The following is a 25,705-nucleotide window of genomic DNA, read 5'->3' as shown; positions in this document are numbered from 1 at the left end:
CATGAATTTTCCAGTGTCCCGCAAAGATTAACGAAGATGGAAAATTAATTTCGGTAATTATTATTTGTCGTGCACTTTTTGCTGTCATAAAACGTGCACGTTTCAAGGAAATTTACTGAAAAAAAAACGCAATAAAACATTGACTAGTGTACAAAGCGTAACACAACGACAAATGACAAATTAATGGAATTGAATTTAGCAGTGAAGCTCGTGCAAATTAATCTTTATTAAGTTTAGATAAAAAGCGACATTTTATTGTTGCCTGTGTTTAATTGATTAAAACATGTAGGTCAGTTAGTGCAATTCTAAATTGTTATAAATTAATTGATTGAAACCCTTTTAAATAAATATTTTTGTGCAGACCAATGCAATAGCAGAAACCTTTTGGAATATATTGTGGAAAGTACAAAGTAAGTCGAGTCTTTTTAGCATAGCAATGCTCGTTCCATTTTATTCCACACTTCCACAATTCAACTATTCTAATATTGACAATACCTGAGGTACAAACAATTCTTTAGGATATTTTTCCGTGCGTCTCTACTTACCTTAAAAGCATTCCTCTACAGCATTGCCCCTTCAATTTGGTATCTATTTACGTGTAATTTTGCGAATAATGTTCGCTGTAGATTGTCATGGTGCAGAAAATATGCGTTTGATAAAAAATTACAAGTGTTACATTGAAAATACCGAACAAGTTTCAAGAGGTTTAATTAAATATTGTTCTTTGTTGGATTTTAGTAAGTTGTTTTATAAAACGGCACTTTGCTGCCGAGTAGTTTTTACGAAGTTTGGAAATTAATTTTGGCAAGTACCCTTTGACTACAGCTTTAATGGAATTTATTAAGTAAATTTGGGGAAACGTTATAATAAATATCATTGTACTAACTACAAATTATTTTTTAAGAATTTATTAAATAATTCAGTTTGTGACCCACTCTTAACTTTTTACAGTTGTTTTATTCTTGTTGTAAAATTTTAATATTTTTACTTCATTGTATAAAAGGACTTAATTCAAAGTTTAAGTAAGCATATAAAAGTATTAACAATATTTTTAATAGAAAGAATTTATTCTTAGTAGGATTTTTATTATTTTATTCAATAATTCACATTCAGCGGATAGAAAGAAACATTCCACTCGAGAGAAAATGGAAATAATAATTAACATGAAAAATCAAGATCTAAATATTCTGACGGCTCTAAAAGTTTTAGTTGCTCTACAATGTTATTTATTAATAAATATGAAGCAAAACATTTATCTCAAAATATAATAAGAAAACGTCATCTCCTTTTATAGACAGACACACTGGAAGAATCAGTAAACGAAATTCTTTCTTGTGTTCTTGGTAAATAAAAAATGAATTAATTGAGTCAAACAATATTAGTGTGTAGATATCTATTGAATGAACAAATCTAACAAGAATGTATTTCAGTAAAGAAACCATTAGTAACTAAAAAGAATATTCGAATAAGCACAAATATATATATATATATATATATATATATATATATATATATATTAATTATCCCTTAAAATTTTGGCAAATAATATTTTGGAGTGAGCACAAAAACGCTTTGGAGGAAATGTTATGGTTTGGTGTTCCTTTTCTTAACATGGTACGGGATTATTACATAAAATTATTGGTAATATGGATTGTTCATGTACAGAAAATTCATGAGAGATATAATAGAACCATTTGCCAATGATAATTTATCAGTTACATGGATATCAATGAGTGTTTGGATCATCGAGGAAAACCAACATTTAATTGATTCAAAAATATAATACTGATCGATATGTTGAATGTTTTTGCCTGAATTTTTAATAATTCACTTAATATTTTTCCATCAACTTAAATCCAATTAAAAATTTATGGAACGACATAAAGTTTCGAGTGTGTAGTGTAATTTTTTTAAATAAAATATAAAATATTTTGATTGCATTTAATTAGAGGTATGTCTTCCCTAATTAAACATTATATAGTATGAAAATTTCTGTAGCTATGAAAATGTCTTTAATTAAGATAATTTTACTAACAATTAAAGTAATTATATTTTTATACAATAAACGTATTGACAAATGTTTTCTTTGTCTAACTATTACATTAATAATCCAATAAACACTGGTTTAATTCAAATTGCGATCGTACTAATTATAATTAAGGGCGAATTCGTGTTGAAATCCTATTTATCCTAAGGATATTGTACCTATAGAAACAGTCCCTATTGAAATTTGAGTACAAGGTATGTCATGTGGTTCCAGTGTATTGTAAAGGCTTTACCTGGTCAACTGAATACTCTTCTAATGCATGTTTTATTAATGCATTACATGATGATGAAGTAACAACATATGTATAACGCAAACTGATTACCAGTTAATACATACAACACGAACTCCGTTTATTTTGTAATAATTGCCGATAATTAACAGCATGTTCAGCCAATCAATTAATTAGCGCTTCCAAAGTTGCGTATATAACACCATAATTGACAATAATTGTCGATGATCGACCTTTATTCTGTGCATTATTTTCTGGATTATGGCATCATTATGATGGATATATGTACTCTCCATATTTACGGGCGTGCTTGTTCTAATCAAATACACAATGGAAGGCTAAATTCGGAAAATTGGTTTAATTTGCCAGTAAATTATTGTTAAAATTGATCCCTAATTATCTTATATGCCATCTACACTTTCGACATAATTAAAGTAGCCTCCATTGTTCTAAGGACAAAGGTGTCGAGTGACATTGCACCACGAAACGTGTTCTTAAAAGTGGTCCCAATTTTAGAAACCTGAAAATTTTACACGTAATTATGGGTGGATGGGACGGAATGCAGGCAAAACATACCTTCATTTATCAATGTAACGTTCCAATTATATTGCGAAATTAGAATAGGCCTTCCGGGCACCGAAATATTCCGGCATGACGATTCGCGAAACGAAAATTGGAAATTTGATATTATCACAGGAGGCAATTCCGTGCAACTGGATCGAACAAAATCGAAACATGGACGATGCACACACTCGAACACTTCGATATTCGTATTTATGGTCGGAACTAAATGGTTTGAGGAGATGTGCTCGATTAATTCGGTGTTTGTTATGTTCCAATAATCCGGACCTATATTTATGCTAAGTTTACGCTTTGATACGTGTTCCGTTCCGATTTTTAATTTTTATTTTTAAACAAGACTAAAACTATATGTACCGTTGGCGTTGTTGTTTGTGTTAGTTTTTACATTTTTACGTTTTCGCTTGGCTTGAACGTACGGAATTAACGATACGTTTGCCCCTATCATTATCGTGTAATTTATATGTTAATTGCTTTATTGCATCTACAAACGCATTGTCGTTTGTACACAAAACCTTAGGGAAATCAAAATATTATTGTTTAAACGTAAAACAATTATTTAAACGCAATTATGACTTGTTATTCAAATCAATTTTATTAAAGGGTCGCCGTTTGACTTCGATTCGATTAAAGAGTTGCTCGTTCAGTGTTGCTCGTCGACACAAAATTTCAATTGTATCAAAAATAGAGTACTTAGATCCACTACTTAGTATTAACAAAATTTGATGTCCAAATGAGGGCACAAATTGATTAGATTTTGAAGGTTCTTTGTCATCTGTTTGTTGTTTAAAGGATTGCCTTAAAAGGGACAGGACAGTCGGATGAACCGGAGGCTGGGGTTGTTGGAGAGCGTGCTCTGAAGAAGGTCGAGGGTTTGACGAAGACGACGACATTTCATTTTGAACATTTTTCTTATCATCTCCAGTTTGTACAAGTTTCTTCTCACACAGCAACATCCTTGTCAAAGATTGCTCTAGAGAGCAACAACTTTGGCATGTCGAGTTCAGAATTTGAGTGTTCATTTTCATTAGACATAATTTGACGGCCCAGGAAATTGTGCGACATCATTTGCTACCGTATGTTAGGATCATTCAAAATCCAGTTTTTCATAAATATTATGCTCAACCTTATATTGTAAGAGTCACTAGGGTATTTCCAATATTTTAATGGTTTCCAGTCTTCGGTCTTGAGACACCACAGATAGGAGACCTCAAAATTCAGCCTTCCCTCCACTTTGGCGGGCCTTCAGCAACAAGTATATTAGAGGTGGCATGAAATGGGGTACCTCAGGACAAATTGAGCATTAGATCAATACCAAGGCGAGTCAAACCCAATATATAATTGGTTTAAAAATATAATATTGATCAATAACATATATTTAATATGTTTGTCTGAATTTTTAACAATTTACTATTTTCTATTATCTTAAACTGACATCAAAAATCACTGAAATCCGACTAGTGTCTCTATGTCACAAAGTATATTTCAATGTGAATACGAACAAGGAATTAGATTTCAAAGAACTTATTTTCTTAGTGGTGTTTTATGGAGATACAAACGGGAATAAAAAGATTTTATACTCATATTTTCATATTCGTACAAAACACGGCTATTACCCTTAGTAATTTTGCAGTCGACAGCTTCGACAATCTACCTGGAAAAATTGCGCACACGAAATTAGAAAAAGCTTATTCTTTTCCCATCGCATTCTCCCTGAATGCGTCCGGAATGGAAGAGTTCACTCCTGCATATTATTTCTCAAGAAGGCTATGAATATCTAGAAAGTACTTAGCTTGAAAGCTTTATCATCTACGCGAGATGATATCTGTGCGAATGGAACATTTAAATCCCATTCGTTCCGCATGCGTCTATAATATTTTCCGATTTTACAATATAATCTCTTTCACACCTTATGGTTTATTGGAATAATGTGATAATGTAGGGACCAGATTGGCGGTAAATCTAAAAGTTTAGAAATAATGCCAGAATTTAACTAGTAACTACGTACTTTATTCACACTATTGCGTTTATTAGCCACGTTCTTTGCTTACTACGTCGTACGTTTGTTTAATGGAACGAAAAATTACTAAAAACTCTTACATTCGGATTCTCCATCTTCTGAGGGTGCTCAGATTTTATTATACATTTAAACAAACTGAATTCCATTGAACATTTTATTCAGATTTTAGTACTAAACGGATATTAATTTTTACACGAAAATAAAGCTTTGATGCTCTGAAAATATTGAACTATTGTTGGGCTAGTTAATTCTCATAAAATCCCAGTTAACATTAAAACAATGCAAGTCCAAAAACAATTGAAGAAAAATTAAATTGACTAATCGACAAAAAATAGTTTTTTTCTAGAGGTGATTATTATCGTTATTTTTTATTGTTTCGTATGAAATAAACAAATAAACGGAATATATTTTATTATAAATTATGTATAAATAAATATAAATTTTGGTTTTGTATTTAGACATGAAAATATTTCATTGAGGTTAAATATACTAAAGGTTATTTCCCCCAAAATTCGATTATTGCCACGAAGACTCTATAATAAAGTTTAAATAAACGTATTCGAATGGATGTTTCAGGTTTGCCGGCAGGAGTTGGATCCTCAGACTCTCATCTGTGTCAACATCGCGCGTTCTCCGTCTTTGAGGGATGTTTACCGGGCGGGATTAAGACTCTGCGGTCATGTCAACAAACAAGTGTCCAAACATAACCAGACCCGCTTAACTAGTCGGTTTTTAAGGTTAACCTCTGAATCTTGTTCAATGGAATCTCTGGTAACTGGGGTGGCACCCTTTGAATCTGGAACTGGACGGGGACTTCGACGTGGATAAGGTCCGGTCTTGAACCCAGCAAATACTTCTAATTAGTTTAAAACCGGCACAGACCGTACGAATCAAAAGCAATTAGGAGCTTGGATAGTGGGAATTAAAGTTCAGATTCGGCTTCCCGTTGGGCCAAATTGCGGTAATATTCAATTATTAAGTGCGAACCCTTACTTACGAATGTTCCAGTTTTGTTTCTTTGCGAAAGTGTATCAGTAAGTTTATCGTAATAATTTGTTGGTTTGCCAAATAATTCATGTGTCTGCGGCGTCTATTTTTTTTGTTATGTATGTTATGTGTAAAATATACTGTATAAACTACTGTAAATTCATATATTATGGAAGTTCTAAATTACATTTAACAAAGGTGTTAAAAAATAATGTAAAATAAGGGGCAAAAGAAAAAACCAAAGAGAGTAAAGAAAATCTTAATAAATAAAATGAGAGGTTAAGGTGATATACAGCAATTTTTCTTTCATTTGGGTCACCCATCAAGCAAAAAATATATTTTAGTTTTTCAATGATTGTACTTAAATTATTGTCCTGAGTGAAGGACAATCCCAATTGAAATGAGTTTTATTTCGTATTTAAATAAGAAAATTGATTTAAAATTTTGTTAAATGTAACTCATCCATTTTTCGTTTGATAGATATGATCTTAGTACTGTTGTACATCTTTATCTGGATCATCCTTTACTCTGGACCCCAATTTGAACACAGTTACAATTTAGAATATATACTATCGTTCAAATGTAGAGAAACATAATAATACTTTCTAAAGTTGCATATGAGCAATAGTGTAGATTAAATTCATTTAATTTATATAAATTTTCTCCCTTCTATATGAATTATTCTACTGTTTTCTGCCAAGAAAAATATGACCGTCTTTCCTCTTCCATATTTATGTAGTACTATATATTACGGGAGTTCGTACACGTGGATAAAAAATTTCCCTCTTTATTTTAGGTCCATGTTTAGTTAGTGACTTGCATTAATTATTTTCGTTAACGGCCCGCCATATAAAATTTCCCGATAAACTTTTATTCCCCGGTTTATGTTTGCGGCGGCGACATAAGAATATTATCAAAGGTTTTATTTTTCTGCTCTTGTTTATGCAACTATAAAGTTCGGGAGCTTTATTGCCGTCACGGTGCCACAAAAAAACTGGAACTGTACAATCAGAAAAAAATTACCCATTATATGTCGCTGGTTGGAAGGCAAAAGAGGATGGGGTGTCAATATTTTTTAAATGAAGTATTTGTTTTTTAAATGAATTTCAGCCATTTTATGTACCAGCCAAGGTGTCATTACTAGTGTGATTATTTTATTGTCGAATAATGTAACCAATAAATGATGTTTGGATAAAACGCCCTTCGATTATAATATGGATATGCAGAGGCATCGAAGCCATTTGCCTAATGTCAAAGTAATTGATACTGCTACTACCATAAAGTACACGTCCCAAAGATATGTTGTCAGATAAAATTACATGTAGATTACAGATATTGCCCGAAACTAAGTGAAGCATAAAATTGAAAAGGATATATCCTACGTTGAATTGAATGATGGGACAGACAATTTTGTTAAGTATTTTTGCATGGCGTTTTATTCCATTATAATGTAACGATTTCCTACTCGTAGAAATTTATGGAGACATTTATGACGACCGAAATTATTACCAGAAATTTCCACTCTAAGATTAATTTTAATTAATTTTCATCAATTTTATTATTGTATCGTAAAACTTTAATAACGAAATTACAAATAACAATTATGTAAAATTTCATTTTAATTACGTCATTATAAAATTTCATATATGAAGAATTTTCGATGTTCGCTACAAGCAATAAAAGCAGCAATTTCAATAAAGGCATCCGGAGTATTAAAATCCCGATTGTGCATTGTCATTAATTAACAATCCTGAAATTTGGGTGCAACCATGATTTCACGCGGGTAGTTTTTAAATTGATTCACGTATTGCTCGATTTTATGCTAAGCCCTTACGTATCTCGAGGCGAAGAAGTAAAATGGAACGACAGAAAAACTTAATTGAGAACGTTTGATTTTGCCAGCCTTTGTTGATTGGAAAAATAGGAAGAAGATGCCTGTCCTTACAGATAATGAATGAGCGCCAGTAACAAGTTCGGGCGATTGTGATGGATTAGTACAAATGTAATTCGGGTTCCGGCCGTAAAATATCTAAAAATAGGCGAATTCGTTTTGATTATTGCCACTAAAAAGCAAAGTGGCCATAAAATCTTGACAGTGATTTTTGTAATAATCATTTAATAAATTGTTTCCATCGTGAAAGTTAGGGCGCCCATTTATTAGTTCGCTCATGGTTTTGAATTAAGTTTTTGTCTTGGAACATTGGCCTTGGATGCTGGAAACTATTTAGCGAATTTGAAACGTTTGAAGTTATAAACGTACATTGTATTTGTATTTCATTCGGCATTTATCTTGTCAAAATAAATAAACACTTGGAAATTCCCAATTAACTTGCTCCCGAAGGAGGTGACGGTCCCAGATGAGGTAAATATTTTATTATAGATTAAGAAATTCAATTTCCACAAGGACAATAAAAAATTCACGTTTAATTCAATTAGAAATCCGTTTTGAAAACAAAACTGTCCAATCAATACCGCTAAAGGACCTCGGAGAGAAATATTATCTATTTTTAAAAACATCCCCTCCTATTGTTTAGTAATTTATGTGCCATGGTTCCGTATTGTGAGCTCTTTATAGGACCGTTCCTTGTATTGTTCACGATGTCCAGCGGCGGAAGCGACAGACGTAAAAAACCCCGAACGGCTGCAGAAATTAGCTTGATATTGACGGGACCTGCCAACTCGGCAATTTACTTTCGCTTTTTAATATCGCTTTATTTTTCTGTTTTTTTTTATTTTTTTTTTTCGTACGTCAGCCCGCCTCATTATTTCTCTAGTGTCCCTTTGTATCCGCGTGCTGTTCGAATATAAAATTCGCACTTTTCCTTCTATGACTTCGTTGCACGAAAAGATTCCATTGTATTTTATAAATATTTCGTTCGAGGGTTATCATTGCGACATAATAAACTCCTTCAGGCACTAAATATATCAAATATTCATATTCAAAACAAGCGAGGCTGAGAGTCGAGCAAGTGACTTAATATTTAAATTTAAATTCACATTTTTTAAAAATATCACAGACGGTAAGTGAATATTTTAGTAATTTGGCGACCTTAAAATATTAAAATTTAGCAAATGGATACTTTTGTTGTTAAAGTTTCTGAACAATTTTTAATCAAACTGATGATTTTTAAAAAAAGTATTCCCGCGTCGATGGAAAGTTGCCACCTTAAAATATTTATGTGTTTCTGCATTTCAAATAAAAAAACATATTTAAAAATCGCAGTGTGCAGATATACGGGCACTAAATATATCAAATATTCATGATCAAAAGGAGATTGAGAAATTTATAACAGAAAACACAGTCAACAAAGGAAAATACTCTATATTCCTTGTAATAATCTAATTTTTAAAAGTTCCAAAAAAGTCCGATTATTGAAAAATTATTTTATTATTTATTTAATTATACAAAAAATAAGTCATTTTTTTGTATATAATATTAATTACATATTTATTTAAATTAAATTTCACAGAAGAATTATTAAATTACTAAATTCTCAATATTTCAAATATTTTAAATAGAAAATGACTTTAACGAATTTAAAAAATTTTATATCGAAAATATAAATATGTTTACTAAATTTTATTGTTTATTATAAAATGTAAATATTATTAGTCTCTTCTACAAAATTCAATTACTGAAAAATTCTAATGTTATTTAGAAAATATACAAAAAATAAAAATGATTAAATTATTTCTTGTATACAAGGTTACAATTTATCTGAAAAAGTTTTTACCACATAGTGTATAATAAAATAAATTTAATTTTTGTACATCGTTGGAAAATATTAAATTATTTGTAATTGATAAATATTTAGTATTAAAAAAATAACACATACGCATAATTGTTTATAATTTTTTAGATTCTTTAGATTCTCTTCTTTAGATTCTTTAGATTCTTTAGATTCTTTAGATTCTTTAGATTCTTTAGATTCTTTAGATTCTTTAGATTCTTTAGATTCTTTAGATTCTTTAGATTCTTTAGATTCTTTAGATTCTTTAGATTCTTTAGATTCTTTAGATTCTTTAGATTCTTTAGATTCTTTAGATTCTTTAGATTCTTTAGATTCTTTAGATTCTTTAGATTCTTTAGATTCTTTAGATTCTTTAGATTCTTTAGATTCTTTAGATTCTTTAGATTCTTTAGATTCTTTAGATTCTTTAGATTCTTTAGATTCTTTAGATTCTTTAGATTCTTTAGATTCTTTAGATTCTTTAGATTCTTTAGATTCTTTAGATTCTTTAGATTCTTTAGATTCTTTAGGTTTTTAGATTCTACTTAGATAATTATTATAATCAAATGTATTTTATAAACTATATTTATATTTTAAGTTACAGACGTTTAGTTTATAATTCTTAAATTATTTAAATTTGTATTTCTTGAAAATTTTTGTTATTTTATCACTCAGAATTTTTATGAAACTTAAATTGAAAATATTTTTTTATATTAAAACACTCAAAGTAAAATAATATTAACTATCACATAAATTGAGATTTTTTACGTACATATAAAACATCAAATTACTAAATATATATAAAATTAAATCTATTAAAAATACGAAATATTAAAACAATGTATATTTAAATTTTTTAATAATTTAACTGAAATGATTTTCAGAAAGTACAAACCTTTTTTAGGAACTTTTTTACCATAAAATATTTATTTTTTCAAATAAAAAAATATTTAAAAATCACAATTTACAGCGACAAATCACAATTAAAAGTGCCAATATGACAACGTACACAGTTTGTTAAACACACATTAAAGTTTATAAAGACCGCTATCAAATATACATCAAAAAAACGTAAATTTGTGTAAACATGGGGCTTTTAAATAATTGTCCGTGAGGTGAACCATGCCAAAAAAATAACCTGAATCTCATGTACGGATTAAAGTATCCATATTTATCATCCAGTCGGCATTAATCCAGGAACGTGGATCGTGAATCGTAAAAGGTGGTTCAGCCATAAAATTAACACGGCGATTTTAAAAAAAAGAGCAGCTCTCAACTTAAAAAGTGTAATTTAATTACACTTCTCTGGACGGTTAATGGTGCAGGAAACCAGTTAAATGAACACAAATTGAATAATAATTATACAAAGTGGTGTCAACTTCAACCACAAGTGCCCTTCGGGGAAGCTGACGTAGTGGAGAGCTAATTACGGCCGTATGTACAAATCCTGTATCGCTTCACGATCATTTGAAGTTTATGAACGGCTACAAATTTAATTCATTTATTGTCCTGTTCGGATCGCTGGACGATTGTAGAGAGGCCACGCAATAAAACATAATTCGATTCGATTAATTACAGGTCAAAGAGTGGGACGGCTAAATCGAGAGAAACACTGTGACCGTTAATGTTAAAGTTGTTAAGTCCGATGACTGCTCAAAATTAATCTATGTACAATGGAGATATGTGACAGCCGACCGGACTGCTCGTGTTACGTGTGAATGCACAATTAATGTTAATTATTTAGACCTTTTTTTAATATTAAATTCATTTTGGGCTCGACGTGCATTCGTCGGGTCAGTTTGCGTCGGCAATCTAGATTTTAATTAAATGTGAACCGATTTCACAGAAAATAAATAAACGGGTGTGTTTAATGAAAGTGATAATCAAGTGAAAGAAGCTGTTTTTTAGTTGGAAAAAAGGCACAATAAAAAAACGAAATAAATAGATTTGTGTAATTTAGCATTCTAATTAATCTTCGATAAATAAATGAGGTAAGTTAAATACGAATTTACCAAATAACCTTTTTTCTAGAGTGGTTTTGTAACAAATTCATTTCGTGGCGTCAGTTAAATTGGTGTAAACCATGATTTTAATTTAAAATCACTGGTCGGATCACAATCGATTTAGTTAAATTCAGATATCCAAATAACGATTCTATTTAAAAAAAAAAAACATAGGATGAAACATACCGTGTGATTCACCTCAATGATTCATTAGAGGTTTATAAAAAAACTAAACGAAATATTAATTTGCAATAAATATTAATTTTGAATATTTTCTATTCTACTCTACTATCAGAAGCTCTTAATATTATTCCAAAATATTAAACAGGGTGTTTGATATTACCGTTTACTTTTTACTTCTTTAAATGTTATTAACATTCTTATTCCGTGATATTATCAGACGCGAAATTTTATTCTTTATTGATATGTTATGGTATACATTTTTGCTAAAATATCAATAAAGGATGAAATTCTGCACATAATGATACGAAAATGGTGGTTCAATTTGAAAGGTTAAACAAGTAAACGGAAGTAACAAACATCCTGTAAAATATTTATGTTTAGATTATATAAAACTATATCAATAGGGAATAAAATTCTGCATCAAATGGTGTGCATTTTATAATGGTTCCATTTAAAATAATATTATAGAGACTTAAAGTAGAAAATTGAACGTAAATAGACACTATATTGTAATGTTTCTACTAAAAATTAATTTTACAACACGATTGTCGGTAATAATAAAAATAATTCTGTAAAAACGTGAAATATCTCAAAAACAAAAGAAGATAAAAAAACGATTCAAACTGCATTAAGTCCAGAATATTACGTAGAATTTAAAAATGCAACCGTATTTATGGAGTGCTAGTAGATAAAGTTAATCAGAGTATTTCACTATTTAATTAAATGCATACTTATTATATTATTTAATAATAATAATTCTAATTTAAATAAAAAGTAGTATACTTAATAATAATAATAATAATAATGATCTGAAAGAATAAACAACTGTATCAAATTTCTGAATTTACTTAAAATAAGTAGAATAAAACCTTGTTTTGAGGAATAATTACTTAAACGAAACTATATTTTCCTTTGTTTAATTAATTAGTATCGTTAAAATTGTATACAATATGAGTTCAAAAATTAATTATTTTAAGAAGAAAGTTAAAAAAATTAAATAATTGAATGAAATTGTAAATATTTTATATAATAAACGGATCACCCAGTATATTTAATCACATTTGTACTTTTATATAATATATGATAATATAATATATTATTTATTATATCTTGAAGAAGAAAATAATAAACATTTTCATCAACTTTTAAATTTACAAAAATGTAGAGCAAAACATAATCTCGTTTTGAGAAATAATTACATAAAAAATGTAGTTTTTCTTTGTTTAATTAATTAGTATGGTTAAATTTGTTTATAATCTAAGTTCCATAATTGATGTATTCATTAATTATTTTAAAAACAAATTTATGAAAAATTAAATAAGTGAATAAATTTTTAAATATTTTATATAATAAACGAATTACCCAGTATATTTAATTAAATGTGTATGTTTATATATAAGTAATAATATAAACAATATATTATTTGTTGTATATTGTTTATATTGTATAATTTGAATCAAAATAACATACAAGTTTTAAATTTACTAAAAGAAATAAAATAACCTCGTTTTGTGAAATAATTACATAGACAAAATTGTAGTATATTTAATTAATTAATATAGTTAAATTTATACACAAACTGAGTTCAAAAATTGATGTATTCATTATTTTAACAACAAGGTTGAAAAAAATGAAATAATTGAATAAATTTTTAAATATTTTATATAATAAATGGATCATCCAGTATTTTTAATTAAATGTGTAATTTTGTACTGTATAAATAATATAAAAAATAATAATTTAAACAATATATTTTTTATTATATACCTTGAAAGAAAATAACATACAACTTTTAAATTAACTAAATAATGTAAAAAAAAACAACTACAATTGTAGTTTTTATTTATTTAATTAATTAACATCGTTAAATTTGTATACAATCTAAGTTCAAAAATTGATGTATTCATTAAAATTTTAAGGACAAAATTAGAAAAAATGAATCATTCAGTATATTCAATTAAATGTGTATTTTTACATTGTATAACAATAAATAATATAAAAAATAATAATTTAAATAATATATTGTATATCTTGAATACTTTTACTGAAAAAAGTGAAATAATATAAACAAAATTGTAGTTTTTATTATTTAATTAATATCGTTAATTTGTATATATGAGTATGAGTTTTAAAATGAATTTACTAAAAAATAACCTTTGTTTGAGAACAAATATTTGGAAAAAATTTGAATTGAATCAATTTTTGAACGTTTTATTTAATAAACGCATTAGTAATTAAAACAATTATTTTCGATAAACTGCGTAGGTTAAAATTGAATTAATTTCATGCTGCGTTTATTCATTCGCGCCTATTTTATGCAGAAGCAAACAAAAAAGAACCAGTTAAACATTTTACGAATTGATAACTTTTTAAAATTTATAATGTGAACAACGTGCGAATTTATGTGCAAGTTATTTGCCAGTAAAGTCGGTTTACGCGCATAAAAATGCGTTTACGCCCAAACAACAACAAAAAAATCATATAATAAACGAACGTTCATGCCACGAATCGAAGTTTTCGGATTAATAAATGTGTGTTCCATTTAACGTTCCGGTATCGATAGATAAATGGCGTTCTGAGGTGCAAAAAACCGGCGGCCAACATCATGAAATATATTAGTTATTAAACATCCACCGTCAGAATTATAAATTTAGCACTTTAAAAAAAAAAAAAAAAAAACGTCGGCCGCAGCGAAAACACTGACAATGATAAATAACAGTGAAAATGGCAAATGTAAAAGTATCCGCGGAACGAACACCGAGTTAGATCTCCATTACAATCCGAATTGATTGCGTGAGCCAAAGGAACAACCGAAAAAATTCAATTATATCGGAACTCTTTTCGATGCGCCACATATACCGTACGAAAAATGCTCTTCGTGTCTGGATGTTGTAAGAGATGGATGCACGACAAAGAGAGAAAAGTTTTGCCCGGTAGTAAGAATCCCTACTCTCAGAGACAATGCGCCGTGCTGGTGCGCGCCGGCGCACAATGTAAATTAATCTTTGCGAATGCATTTAGTAACTCTCCGTATGCGTGGGGATGTAGTTCGAGTTCTTCGGATGCTCCATTTAAATTCCGTAACTTTGTTTACTTTTCAATCTGTAAAATGAAATATTTTTTGAGGGTATATCAAAAACAAAAATAAGTATTCTAAAAATAAACTACTTTTTTCAAAATAAAAATGTATCCCAAAAATTAAATAAAATATACTAAAAACAACGTCTGCGGAGACGAACCGCATGCTAAACGCAGCAAAACCAAATGATCCCCTCCAGTCAGTTCGGCCCGCCCACATAATTACATGTATATCTTTCCTTTTTGTTTACAAAGGGGTATTGATGTTCCGTCTCAATATGCGAGTAGACACGCTCATCATTTTTGATACGGTATATGTATATACATATCCTGCAGGCCGCCTATCATCAACTTAATTTGCATCAACACCAGTGGTTACATGCCGCGTGCCCGTCTCATTTGCGGCCAGTTTCCGTGTCGTATCAATTTAATTAGCTTATTCAGCTTCATAAATATAGATTTCTTTTTGAAGCGGCGCAACGCAAAAGATAATCTTGTTACGTGTACGAATGTGCGGCGTGTTTTCTGCGTTTGACAATCTGTATGCAAATGGGGCCGGGGGTAATGTGTCAAAAGCATTTTGGGGCGTCAAAATTTCATTGTCGGGCATCAAAAGTATTAATTGTGCGGTCAGAATTTCACCAACCGGCAAGGTCATTCATTGTTTAGACCTTTATTCATGTACTGGAGCGCATTTTCTAAGTTTACTTCACATTTTATTTTCCACTCGACAGAATTTCTCGTTTTTAATGATGTTAAAATACTTTGTGGGATTTAATGTTTTCGCATGTTATTCATTTCAATAATCATTCCGTTAGTTGCGCATAGTTACAAAACAAAGTATTGCAACTGTTACATCAAAGTAATTTTACTTATTTGCAGTGGGTTCTGAGGAAGTCGAGTTCAAATGGCCTCGGTGTATTGTTTGCATTCTTTAATAACGCAGTTGTACCATATTTGTAGACGTAAAGAAGAAAAATTATGTAGAATTATAAAACTAATTAAATTTCATGCAAAAGAAATAAAGTTAAAATGGAAATATAACAGTTTTGTTATAATCTGAATTTATTTATTATAACATACATATTTTTAATATTCTTAAAATAAACTGATCGTAAAAAGTTAAGCACGTTATTTTGGAATTAAATGATTATTTATTAAAAATTAAAATTGTAATTATAGAATTGTAATAAAAGAAATAAATATTAATGAGAAAAAAAACCAAAGGCAACTTAAAATTTATTTTACAAAATAAATAAGAAATTTTGTTCCACATATAAAATGAAAAATACACGATTGTTTTAAATTAAATTACGCCTCTGCTTCCTATTACAGCTTGTACCCTACGTATCATACTTTCTGCCAGTTCATCCAGATGATTTTGATCCAAAGCGTACCATAATTCTGGAAGAATTTGTCTTAATTCTCTGGCTGGTGAGCAATAAATGATATTCCAAGCATATCCCAGACATATTCTATGCAATTCAGATCAGGCAACAAGACTACCTCCTAGAAAAATACCACCTCACACCATTACAGACCCAATTTGGCATGCGTGAACTTCTTGCGCATAACATGGATTTATTATTTGACTTGGAAGTCTCCAAACTCGAACTGGCTTATCATTAAATATTCTAAATCTGCTTTCATTTGTAAATATCACCATATTCCATTCTTCATGTCTTTTTCCTGAACCTTCTACAGCACGATATCGGTCAGTTTCTGATAAATGACGTATCTGCATGCTTTTAAGAAAATGCAGTAGAAATTGGTTGTTAATTCTTGAACAGAGTTAAAATCAACCTGAATATTTAAATATCGACTGAAACCTATGATACGGTTTTTGGACTTCGTTGTTTTTTGTGTAAAGTTATAATATATTATTTTCATTTTTAGGTTTTTATTCACAAATAATCATACACATTGAAAATGTATGATTAAATTTATATTTTGGTCGAAATATGTTAATATGCTCAACTTTTTTCAGTTAGTTTATATTAAAAATATGAGCTTTAGTACTTAAATTGGATGCCAGTAAAATATCGTCAACTGAAATTAGATCCACCCTGGAGGAAATGGGAATTGCTGAAATTTGCTGTTACAGGATTTACCAGATCAGAAACTGACTTAAATGAAATATCTTAAAAATTTCGTGATAATGTGTGTGGATTATCAAATTTTCCAAAATATATAATTTGTGATATAATAATTTTGATCCACATACGACAATATTAAAAATTTCGAAATATATTCTGAAATTACATATTTTTGTAAAACATTTTTGACATGAACATCTGAAAAAAAAAACAAAGTAATTATTATTATATTTTCAGTTCAGTTCTTAGGTCAGTTTTTTTCTAACTCGCCTCGAAATAGTTATAATAATCAAAGTTTTGGGACACCCTGTACAAAAATCTTATGATAATTGTAGAAAACTTTAATTAATACATTATTTTAATAATAGATAATAGTATACTAGACTGAATTCCTTAAAAAATTATTTAACTTTTTTGTAAAAGATAAATAATAACATTAAACAATAAAGCAAGAATTGTTTTATACTTTTGCAAGCGAATTTTATTTAGTATAAATTATACGAGTGTTTTTATCAGTGAGAAAACAAAAATAATCACATTGCACCAAATATAATCGTTTCAAACCGTTAAAATTAAAATTTAATTTGTAAAATCTATATTTGGCTCAATTTTAGGTATGTGTTCAACACATTTTATTTCATAAACGTGCAGTTCAAAAACTAATTAAATTGTATTTTTAAAATCGGACGCGAAAAAAGTAAATTGCGTTTAAAAATTACTTGCAGCTTTAAATTTTGTTTTATTAACTAACTTTAAATTTAAATTTCTATAGTCATAGTTTAGAAATAATAAATAGCATTTAGTTTGTTTAATTTTAATTAATATATTATCACTGTAACCAAAAATAAATAAATACTTTGTCCAATTATATTTGAAATTAATTAATGCGTCTAATTAACGGAAAATACTGATGATACATAATGAGAAAAACAAACATAAAAATGCTTTTCATATCCGTGTCCGCTGATGGAATTTTTTTAACGAACTACGTAACATGGATTCGTAACAATAACGATAACTATTTAAATTTTAATTCAGAGGTTAGAGGAAATTAATTAAGATTTGTAATTAAATAAACTGAATTACAATTTATTTTATTAGCACAATAGGAGGAAGGAACCGTGTATTTGCTAATTAAATAACGAATGCAGTTCTATTTACATAAGATTCAAGTTGTAATTAACACTAACTGTAATTTAGATCCAACTGTATTTCTATGCTCTAAATATAATTAAGGAGCTTATTGATATATTGATAGCATAAATTCGACATAAAAATTCTTTTCAAGGCAAAACTGTTAAAATAAACTAAATTCAGTTCAAATTTGGATTTGGATTTTTTTGTCATATAACTAATAAAAAAATTTTAACATTTTTTTTCATATAATAGAAAATAAATTATTTTTAATAATTTATATCAAATTTTATTTCTTTATATATAATTATGTACTTCATCGATACAAATTCGATTGGATAAATTTACTCGACATACAAAATATTTTCAATGTAAAATTGTCCAAGTAAACTGAATAAAATTCAATTTGAGGATATTTTACTCATATTATTTCCCTTAATAGCCAAAAAAAATATGAATATAATCTTTTTCATATGATAAAATATTTTAAATAATTTATATACAATTTTATCTCTATATCCCTAAGTACTTCATCGATAAATTGATTGGACCAATTTATTCGACAAAAAATTTTTTCAGTGTAAAATTATCTAAATAAACTAAATCCAATTCAATTTGAGAATACTTTATATAAATTCTTGCCCTCGCTAATAAAAATAAAATAAATTGTTATTATTGTTCATTCAGTGATAAACTGATGGGGCAAATTTATTCGGCATAAAAATCCTTTTCACTGCAACTTCGCATTGTACTTAAAAAATGAAAAAGCGTTGACACGGCTTCAAAACCGTAAAAAAACAGTGCCGTAAAACGGCAAAGCCCTTTGAAAATATACCGTCTAGTCGGCGGACACGTACACTAGTGTTCCTTTTCCTGTTAAATCACTGATAAACGTCACATTTCGGACACATTTCTCTGAGTGCTCGATCAAATTAGCACGCAGAGACGATTTATTATCGCCGACGGGGCGAACCCCCGTTTATTTTGATCAATCACTTACCTTTTGGTCATTGACGTACCACGTCAGATTGGCGGCGGGGAAGGATGGTGGCGCTAGACAGTCGGCGATGAGGGGACCGCCGTGTTCCAATCCCGCTTTATCGACTGTCACATTCGGAACCCCCACAGGGACAACTGCAAAAAAAAACAACAACAACACGTGAGCTGCCAACTGAACAGTCAATCCCCACAACGGTCGTTTTATCCCAAAACCATGTATATGTAAGTCGTTCAATCAATCCGGGCACACCGTTTTCGGTTTGCCTAATTTTTGATTCCGGCGATTTGGCGCATTAGTTTTAAAAGGGTCACGCCGTTCGACGTGTTACTGTACCAAGACTAACGTATATTTTATATTTGTTCTAGGTTTTATGGAGGAACGTTATGAGTAAACCACTTTGTCCACATTCAAAAGTAAATAAAGCTCGTAACAATTGCAGTTTGCGCTCCCCTGAGTTAAAACTGATACTCAAATAACTCCATCGAGGAGTAAGGATAAACAAACATATGGCATTACTTATACGGCATCAAAAAACGGTAAATAGAGATCGTTCTTCAAAATCAATTTCGGGTGTAACAAGTTCGTCGTATGGAGTCGCGCCGATACCCGGACACATTTGTTTCGCATTCCCTTCAGCCAAGACAAACAGGGATCTGCGTAAGACCGGGCAGGACAAGCGCAACATCCCCTCGCGTCTGTTTTTCCAAAGCCCCGCCGATAAAAACCGCAACTCCGGCGATATCGTCGCGCTGCGATCTCTATGATAAACAACCCGGACGATATATCAAACCGGAGGTCTCAGTTATGTCTGCGCTCGGCCGCGACCCCGTAATATATACCCTGGTGGCGTTATGAAAGATGATTGGGGGGACGATCTTTAACAAGTGGCCCAGAACTCGGTGCTCCAGATGGGAAGTGGCGGTAATTTGTGGAAATATCCGATACTGCAACACGGCTATGTTTCATTGTATTATGGAACTTTGTTCGACGAGTGGGATGTAGGAAATGTGTGGGTGTAACTAATTTTGAGCAAGGATTGAGATGGTTAATTTAATTTAAGATCAAACACTCAATTTCTCATGCTAATTTTAATGGAATTGAAAAGTAACATGTTACATAAGAGAAAATGTATGATTACATTACAGTAACATTTTATTGTATGCAACAGATTTTTATTTATATGTAACATATGAAATGTAAGTGACCATGAATGAACTATATGCTAACATGAAACTCCCATATAAAAAATTGATAATGGATCCAAATGTCTTCAGAAAGACTTTATGATGGAAAATACAACAATTTAGATAACAAAATAAAAATTTCAAAGCATTCTTGTTTTTTTTTATATGCATACCATGAATATTTTCATGATACTGTTCTTATTTGACAACACTACTTTTTATGTTATAAGATAACAATAAATTTTTGGTCATATGACATAAAAAGTGGTCATGGATGGACTACATGCTAAAATTTGGAACTTAAACTTCGAATAAATAAAAAATAATAAAAACAAATATTATTTTTAATTTTTTTTTTTATAAAATAGAATATTGAGAAAGGGTCCAAATATCTTCAGAAACACCTTACGACAGAAACAAAAATTTTAATGACAAAATAAAAATTTCACAGTACTCTTGCTTTTTTATAGTCCACAGCATTAATATTTTAATATAAGAATTTCATGATACTGTTCTTATGTGACAGCTCTACTTTTTATGTCATAATAATACAATAGACTTTTGGTCCTATATGACATATAAAAAGTAAGTGATCATGGACGAAGAATACCTAAAATATGGAACTAAAATTTCGAATAAATAAAATTACTTGAAACAAATTTTATTTTTAATCTTTTTTTTCAAAATAGAAAACTGAGAAAGGCCTTATGATGGACTACACAATAATTTCACAGTACTCCTATTTTTCTTATAAAAGTTCACACCATGAATATTTTAATAAATACTTTATGACACTGTTCTTATTTGACAGTACTACTTTTTATGTCATAAAATAATAGTAGATTTTTGGTCATATAGGACATATGAATATCATGGATGAACTATATGGAACATGGAACTTGGAATAAATAAAATTACTTGAAGCAAATTTTATTTTTTATCTTTTTTCAAAATAAAAAATTGAGAAAGATTCCAAATATCTTCAGAAAGGCCTTATGATGGAAAACACAATAATTTGAACGACAAAATAAAATTTTTAAAGTACTCTTGTTTTACTAATAAGAGTTCACAACATGAATATACCAGTACTTTATGTCACTGTATTTTAATATAAGTACTTTATGACAATACTACTTTTTGCCTTATATATAAATGTCTTTAAAAAGGCTGTAGGATGAAAAACACAATAATTTGGATGATCGAATAAAAATTTTCTTAGTACTTTTGTTCTTCTCATAAAGGTTCACACCAAGTATATTCTGATATTAGTACTGTACGTTCTAATACTATTCTTAATTGGCAGTACCACCACTTGTACCATAAAGTACTAAAAAATTATCCTTTACGTTCGAAGGCAGCGTGGCCGAGCGGTCTAAGGCGCTGGTTTTAGGCACCAGTTCGAAAGAGCGTGGGTTCGAATCCCACCGCTGTCAAATTTTTTTAAATTTTTGACTAAATCATGTACATATAATTTTTTTAATAAAATTCAAAATATATTAACATATTGACATTTTTAAATCATCAGAAAAATGAATCAATTTTAAAAATAAATTAATGTGGGTGTAAATTTCCAACGATTTTTCTTATTTTATTTTATTTAAAAAATACATCATATTTTTTAATTTTATTCATTTATTTATTTACTAATCTACATAACAGTCTAATTTATTGGATAAACAATAATCTGAAAAAAAAACGAGATAATGTTAATTAATTAATAACAGAAATTATTAGGCCAGAAAAAAACAATTTGTTATTTTTATTTATTTATTTATTTGTTGTCCTTACAGGACTGCAAAACAGAAACAAGTGATAATTTATTCCCCCATTTGCATATGATGGTGACCCCTGTCCTCAACACCAAATTTATTCTAGCTGTCATAACGTTGAAGGTTCAAGAATGTCTGGCATTTATTCCGGGGTCTGCAAATTCAATCCTCGAAAGCATGAACCCACAATCCATCCTTTCGTGACCAATTTTCTTAAAAAACACATTGAAATTCCCTACTCGCACCCAAGTATGACAAATTAAATTCTTCAGCTAAGTTGCGCAGATTAGGTACGTATGTAACGATCCCCGGCAAACGAATTTGATAGTGTAACAAGTTAAATCGTGGCGTCGTCGACAATACCATAAAACTATCAAATTACATTACGGCACAGCTGCATAAATAAAATATAATTGTCGGTGGCAAGTTAAACTAAAACAAAAGAACATGAAGCTTGTCGGGTGGGTGTAAACCTGCACCATACCATAAATTTAAGGCGATGCTCGCAGACAATAATTGGATGAGAACGAATGGAATTTATGTTCGTATTAATGTTATCAAAGGTGATTTGTTTATTGTGAGAGGGTGTAAGTTGGTGGATGCCGGTTCAACGCTAAATTAGTTTTAGTTTTGGCCCGAACCCATATTTCAACTTCTATTTACTGTCTTAAGTGTCAACTTAACGTGTTTTATGGGAAAATAATAGGTGGGAAAAGGCGATGTTTTTAAGGGATGTATTATCTCCCCAACAATTCCTTCAGGATAATCACAGCATTCCGCTTTTTTCTCTCATTTGTCAATTGTTGTAAAACAAGATTATAATCTTAAGTAATATTTGTTGAGGTTGTATCATAATATAGTGGCCATAATTGTAGCAACTTATATTTCATATTTTTAATATATTTTAATCTTTTTTCTATTCTTGTTGTGTCTAAATTTATTCTTAAAAAGAATACGTACTTTTTGTTTTCAATTGACACAGTTATAGCAACTTTTTAATTTATGGTCTTTAATTGATTTCTGTGAATTTTGCTTATCTTAATTATTTAATTAATCGTTGGTCGAAGTGAAATAGAAAAATTATAATTAAAATATAAAGTACTATAATAATGACCACTACTGCAAATGTACTAAATGTATATATAGTTAAATTTGAGAATAACGTATTTCAATGTTTTCCCTCATTAATAATAATAAAATATATAATTTCAATGATAAAATATATTGTTCTTAGTAAAAAAACTTCAATAAAATATGTCTCAAATATGACTTCTTTGTTGTTAAAAGCTTTTCTGTCTCTTTAAAATAAAAGCAATTTTACTTTATAAATAAAATTTTGTTTATGTTCTTTATGTCTTTTTCCTGACTTAACAATGTGATACAAACGTAATATTTAATACACATGTTTCCCTATAAAAAATGTACTTCCTGAAATGACAGAAAGAATAAATCTATTTTGTGAAAAGATAATACGATAATATAAAAAAGTGTGACACGCCACTGGTTTATGCAATTTCTGAAGTATTTTCCAAGTTATATGATTTTCCCTCATTCTTTCTATTTCCACAATTTAGCTATATGCTATTATGACTTCCGAATGTCGTATTAGGAAATTGTTTGTTTCTTAACTTTCTGTTACATATTCAAGGACCGAATATTTTATGAAAACCGCCGAGAATATTGGCAAAAAAAAAAAAAACAAAAGAGAAATATGGTTTGGGGGGGAAAATACGAAAATACTCAATTAGGAAAAGTAATCTCTTGTATGCATAATCTGACAGTAACAATAAGAATTTGGAGAAAGGGAAAAAAATACAATTTATGCTACACTATAAAATTCTCTACTACAATGAGTTATCTGCACACATACAGGATTAATATGTTGAAAGGAAGATTGATTACTCGAATAAACATTAGATTACACAATTAGGAAAATGTAGCAATTATGTAAATGTAGATATCAAACCTAATTTAATATGACAGGAATTTCATACATCATTCAGCTAAATGTGATGAGCAATTTAGATCCAGGAACGTTTATAGGAAATTATATGTGATAGTCAGAAGTGTAAACCGCTCAACGAACAAATTAATCCGATTATTTCGACTACAGATGCAATTTTTTTCCGTGCCCATTTTACATGCACGGGCACAATCCCGTTTACCTTTCTCTCTGTACAATTAAGAAGCAAATAAAAAAAAGTTGCCGGCGCTTTTCCCGCACGCAAAATTAATACGATCGTATTTTAATTTTTGATTGCAAAACTGCAGACAATCCGAAAAGTATATTTGTAGAACCGAGCAAATGCATTATTAAATTTTTTTCATCAAACGAATATCATCTTTTACACAATCTGGTATCTGCCGCATTAGCAATTCAGATTAACCGGGACTCTTGCACACTCCACAAAATTTATCTCGACAATTTTTTATGTTTTTTTTTTGACGAAATTTTGTACGGCGCAATTCCTGTTTCTTAATTTACATTCCATTAACGGGCCGGTACCACTTTAGATTTTCGGACACGATTGCCCGTACAATTGTCGGACAATTAATAAACCGGATATTTTATGGGGCATTACACCGACGTTTAAATTTTGCCATTGTTCCCGGTTCGGAAAAAGCTGGTTTTAGATAATAATTGGACGTTCGAGCGGAATGTTGTGCTAATTCGATTTAGGGATCTATTTTCTATTACTGTCCTATCTTTGTTGCATGACACAAAGGGACGGCGAATGGTGTATAACTGGAGGCACAAACGAAAAACCAATGTTAAAAAAAGCGAACCCGTTCTTTGGGAAATGGCTAATCAATTTTTATGAGGGCTTTACAACGAGCGGGATTGTTACCTGCGATATTTCCCTGGAATTTATGAGCTAGCTAATTGAGTATTCATTAAATTTCTTTTATTTACCTATTTGTTCGGAAGTTTTCATTAAAATGCCGCGCCTGAATGGCCAATAACAATTTGGCTATCTCTTGAACCAAAAATATTCCGTTACGCCGTACGCCGTTGTCGCATAACACTAAATTATGCTTAACGCCTTGCGATGTTGCGGAGTATTAATGTCAGGGACGTGTACATTTTTGTGTGTTTGAGTTTTCTTTTTTTTTCTGTTCTGGCTTTTGTTTACGCCGGCCCCTTTTAGATGGAACCTTCAACGAGGACCGTAAAAACATCCCGGCAACTACAAGTAAAAATTTATTCAAAGTCGTTTCTACTCAAAGGGAACTTGCTTGGTAAATTAAGTTTGCAAGGGTTTTTAGTTCCGTTATTTTCTGAAAGTTTTCGTGAGCGAAATTTCAAAATGACCATTTTTCAGATGATTAAATTTTCAAAACGTGATAAATTAATTTTGTATTACAAATGGTTAATTGATTTTGAACAAAGTTAATAATTGCAAACCAAATAAAATAATAATAGTTGCGATATACCTTTATTCAAATAACTATATTATTTGATTTGTATTTTGCGGGACATGATTGGTTTTATTGTTTCCTCGATTAATGTCAATATCGTTTTTAAAATAACCGATTTTAAACATTTAGAATATTGTTCCTATCTATCTATAAATATTTATTGTCGTTTATCATGTGAAACAAATTAGCAGTGTTTTACACAACGTAATTTATTTACAACAATTAATTGTATCATCAATAAAAAA

At 29.7% G+C, this 25,705-nt stretch overlaps 1 protein-coding gene and 1 non-coding gene across 2 annotated transcripts in view; one reads left to right on the top strand and one right to left on the bottom strand.

The window, feature by feature from the left end:
* LOC126266430 (uncharacterized) overlaps positions 1–25,705 on the bottom strand; it is a 203,072-nt gene that overhangs the window by 7,431 nt on the left and 169,936 nt on the right. The window contains exon 4 of the mRNA XM_049970331.1: positions 19,088–19,221. Coding sequence (XP_049826288.1) covers positions 19,088–19,221 — 134 coding nt within the window. The remainder of the gene's footprint in view (positions 1–19,087; positions 19,222–25,705) is intronic.
* On the top strand, positions 21,625–21,704 carry Trnal-uag (transfer RNA leucine (anticodon UAG)). Its single transcript has one exon. It is a non-coding gene; the product is annotated as a tRNA-Leu (tRNA).

Source organism: Aethina tumida, chromosome 1 (assembly GCF_024364675.1).
Source record: "Aethina tumida isolate Nest 87 chromosome 1, icAetTumi1.1, whole genome shotgun sequence".
NCBI lineage: Eukaryota > Metazoa > Arthropoda > Insecta > Coleoptera > Nitidulidae > Aethina > Aethina tumida.
The sequence above is the reverse complement of the archived record's forward strand: the minus strand, read 5'-3'. Positions and strand labels throughout refer to the sequence as shown.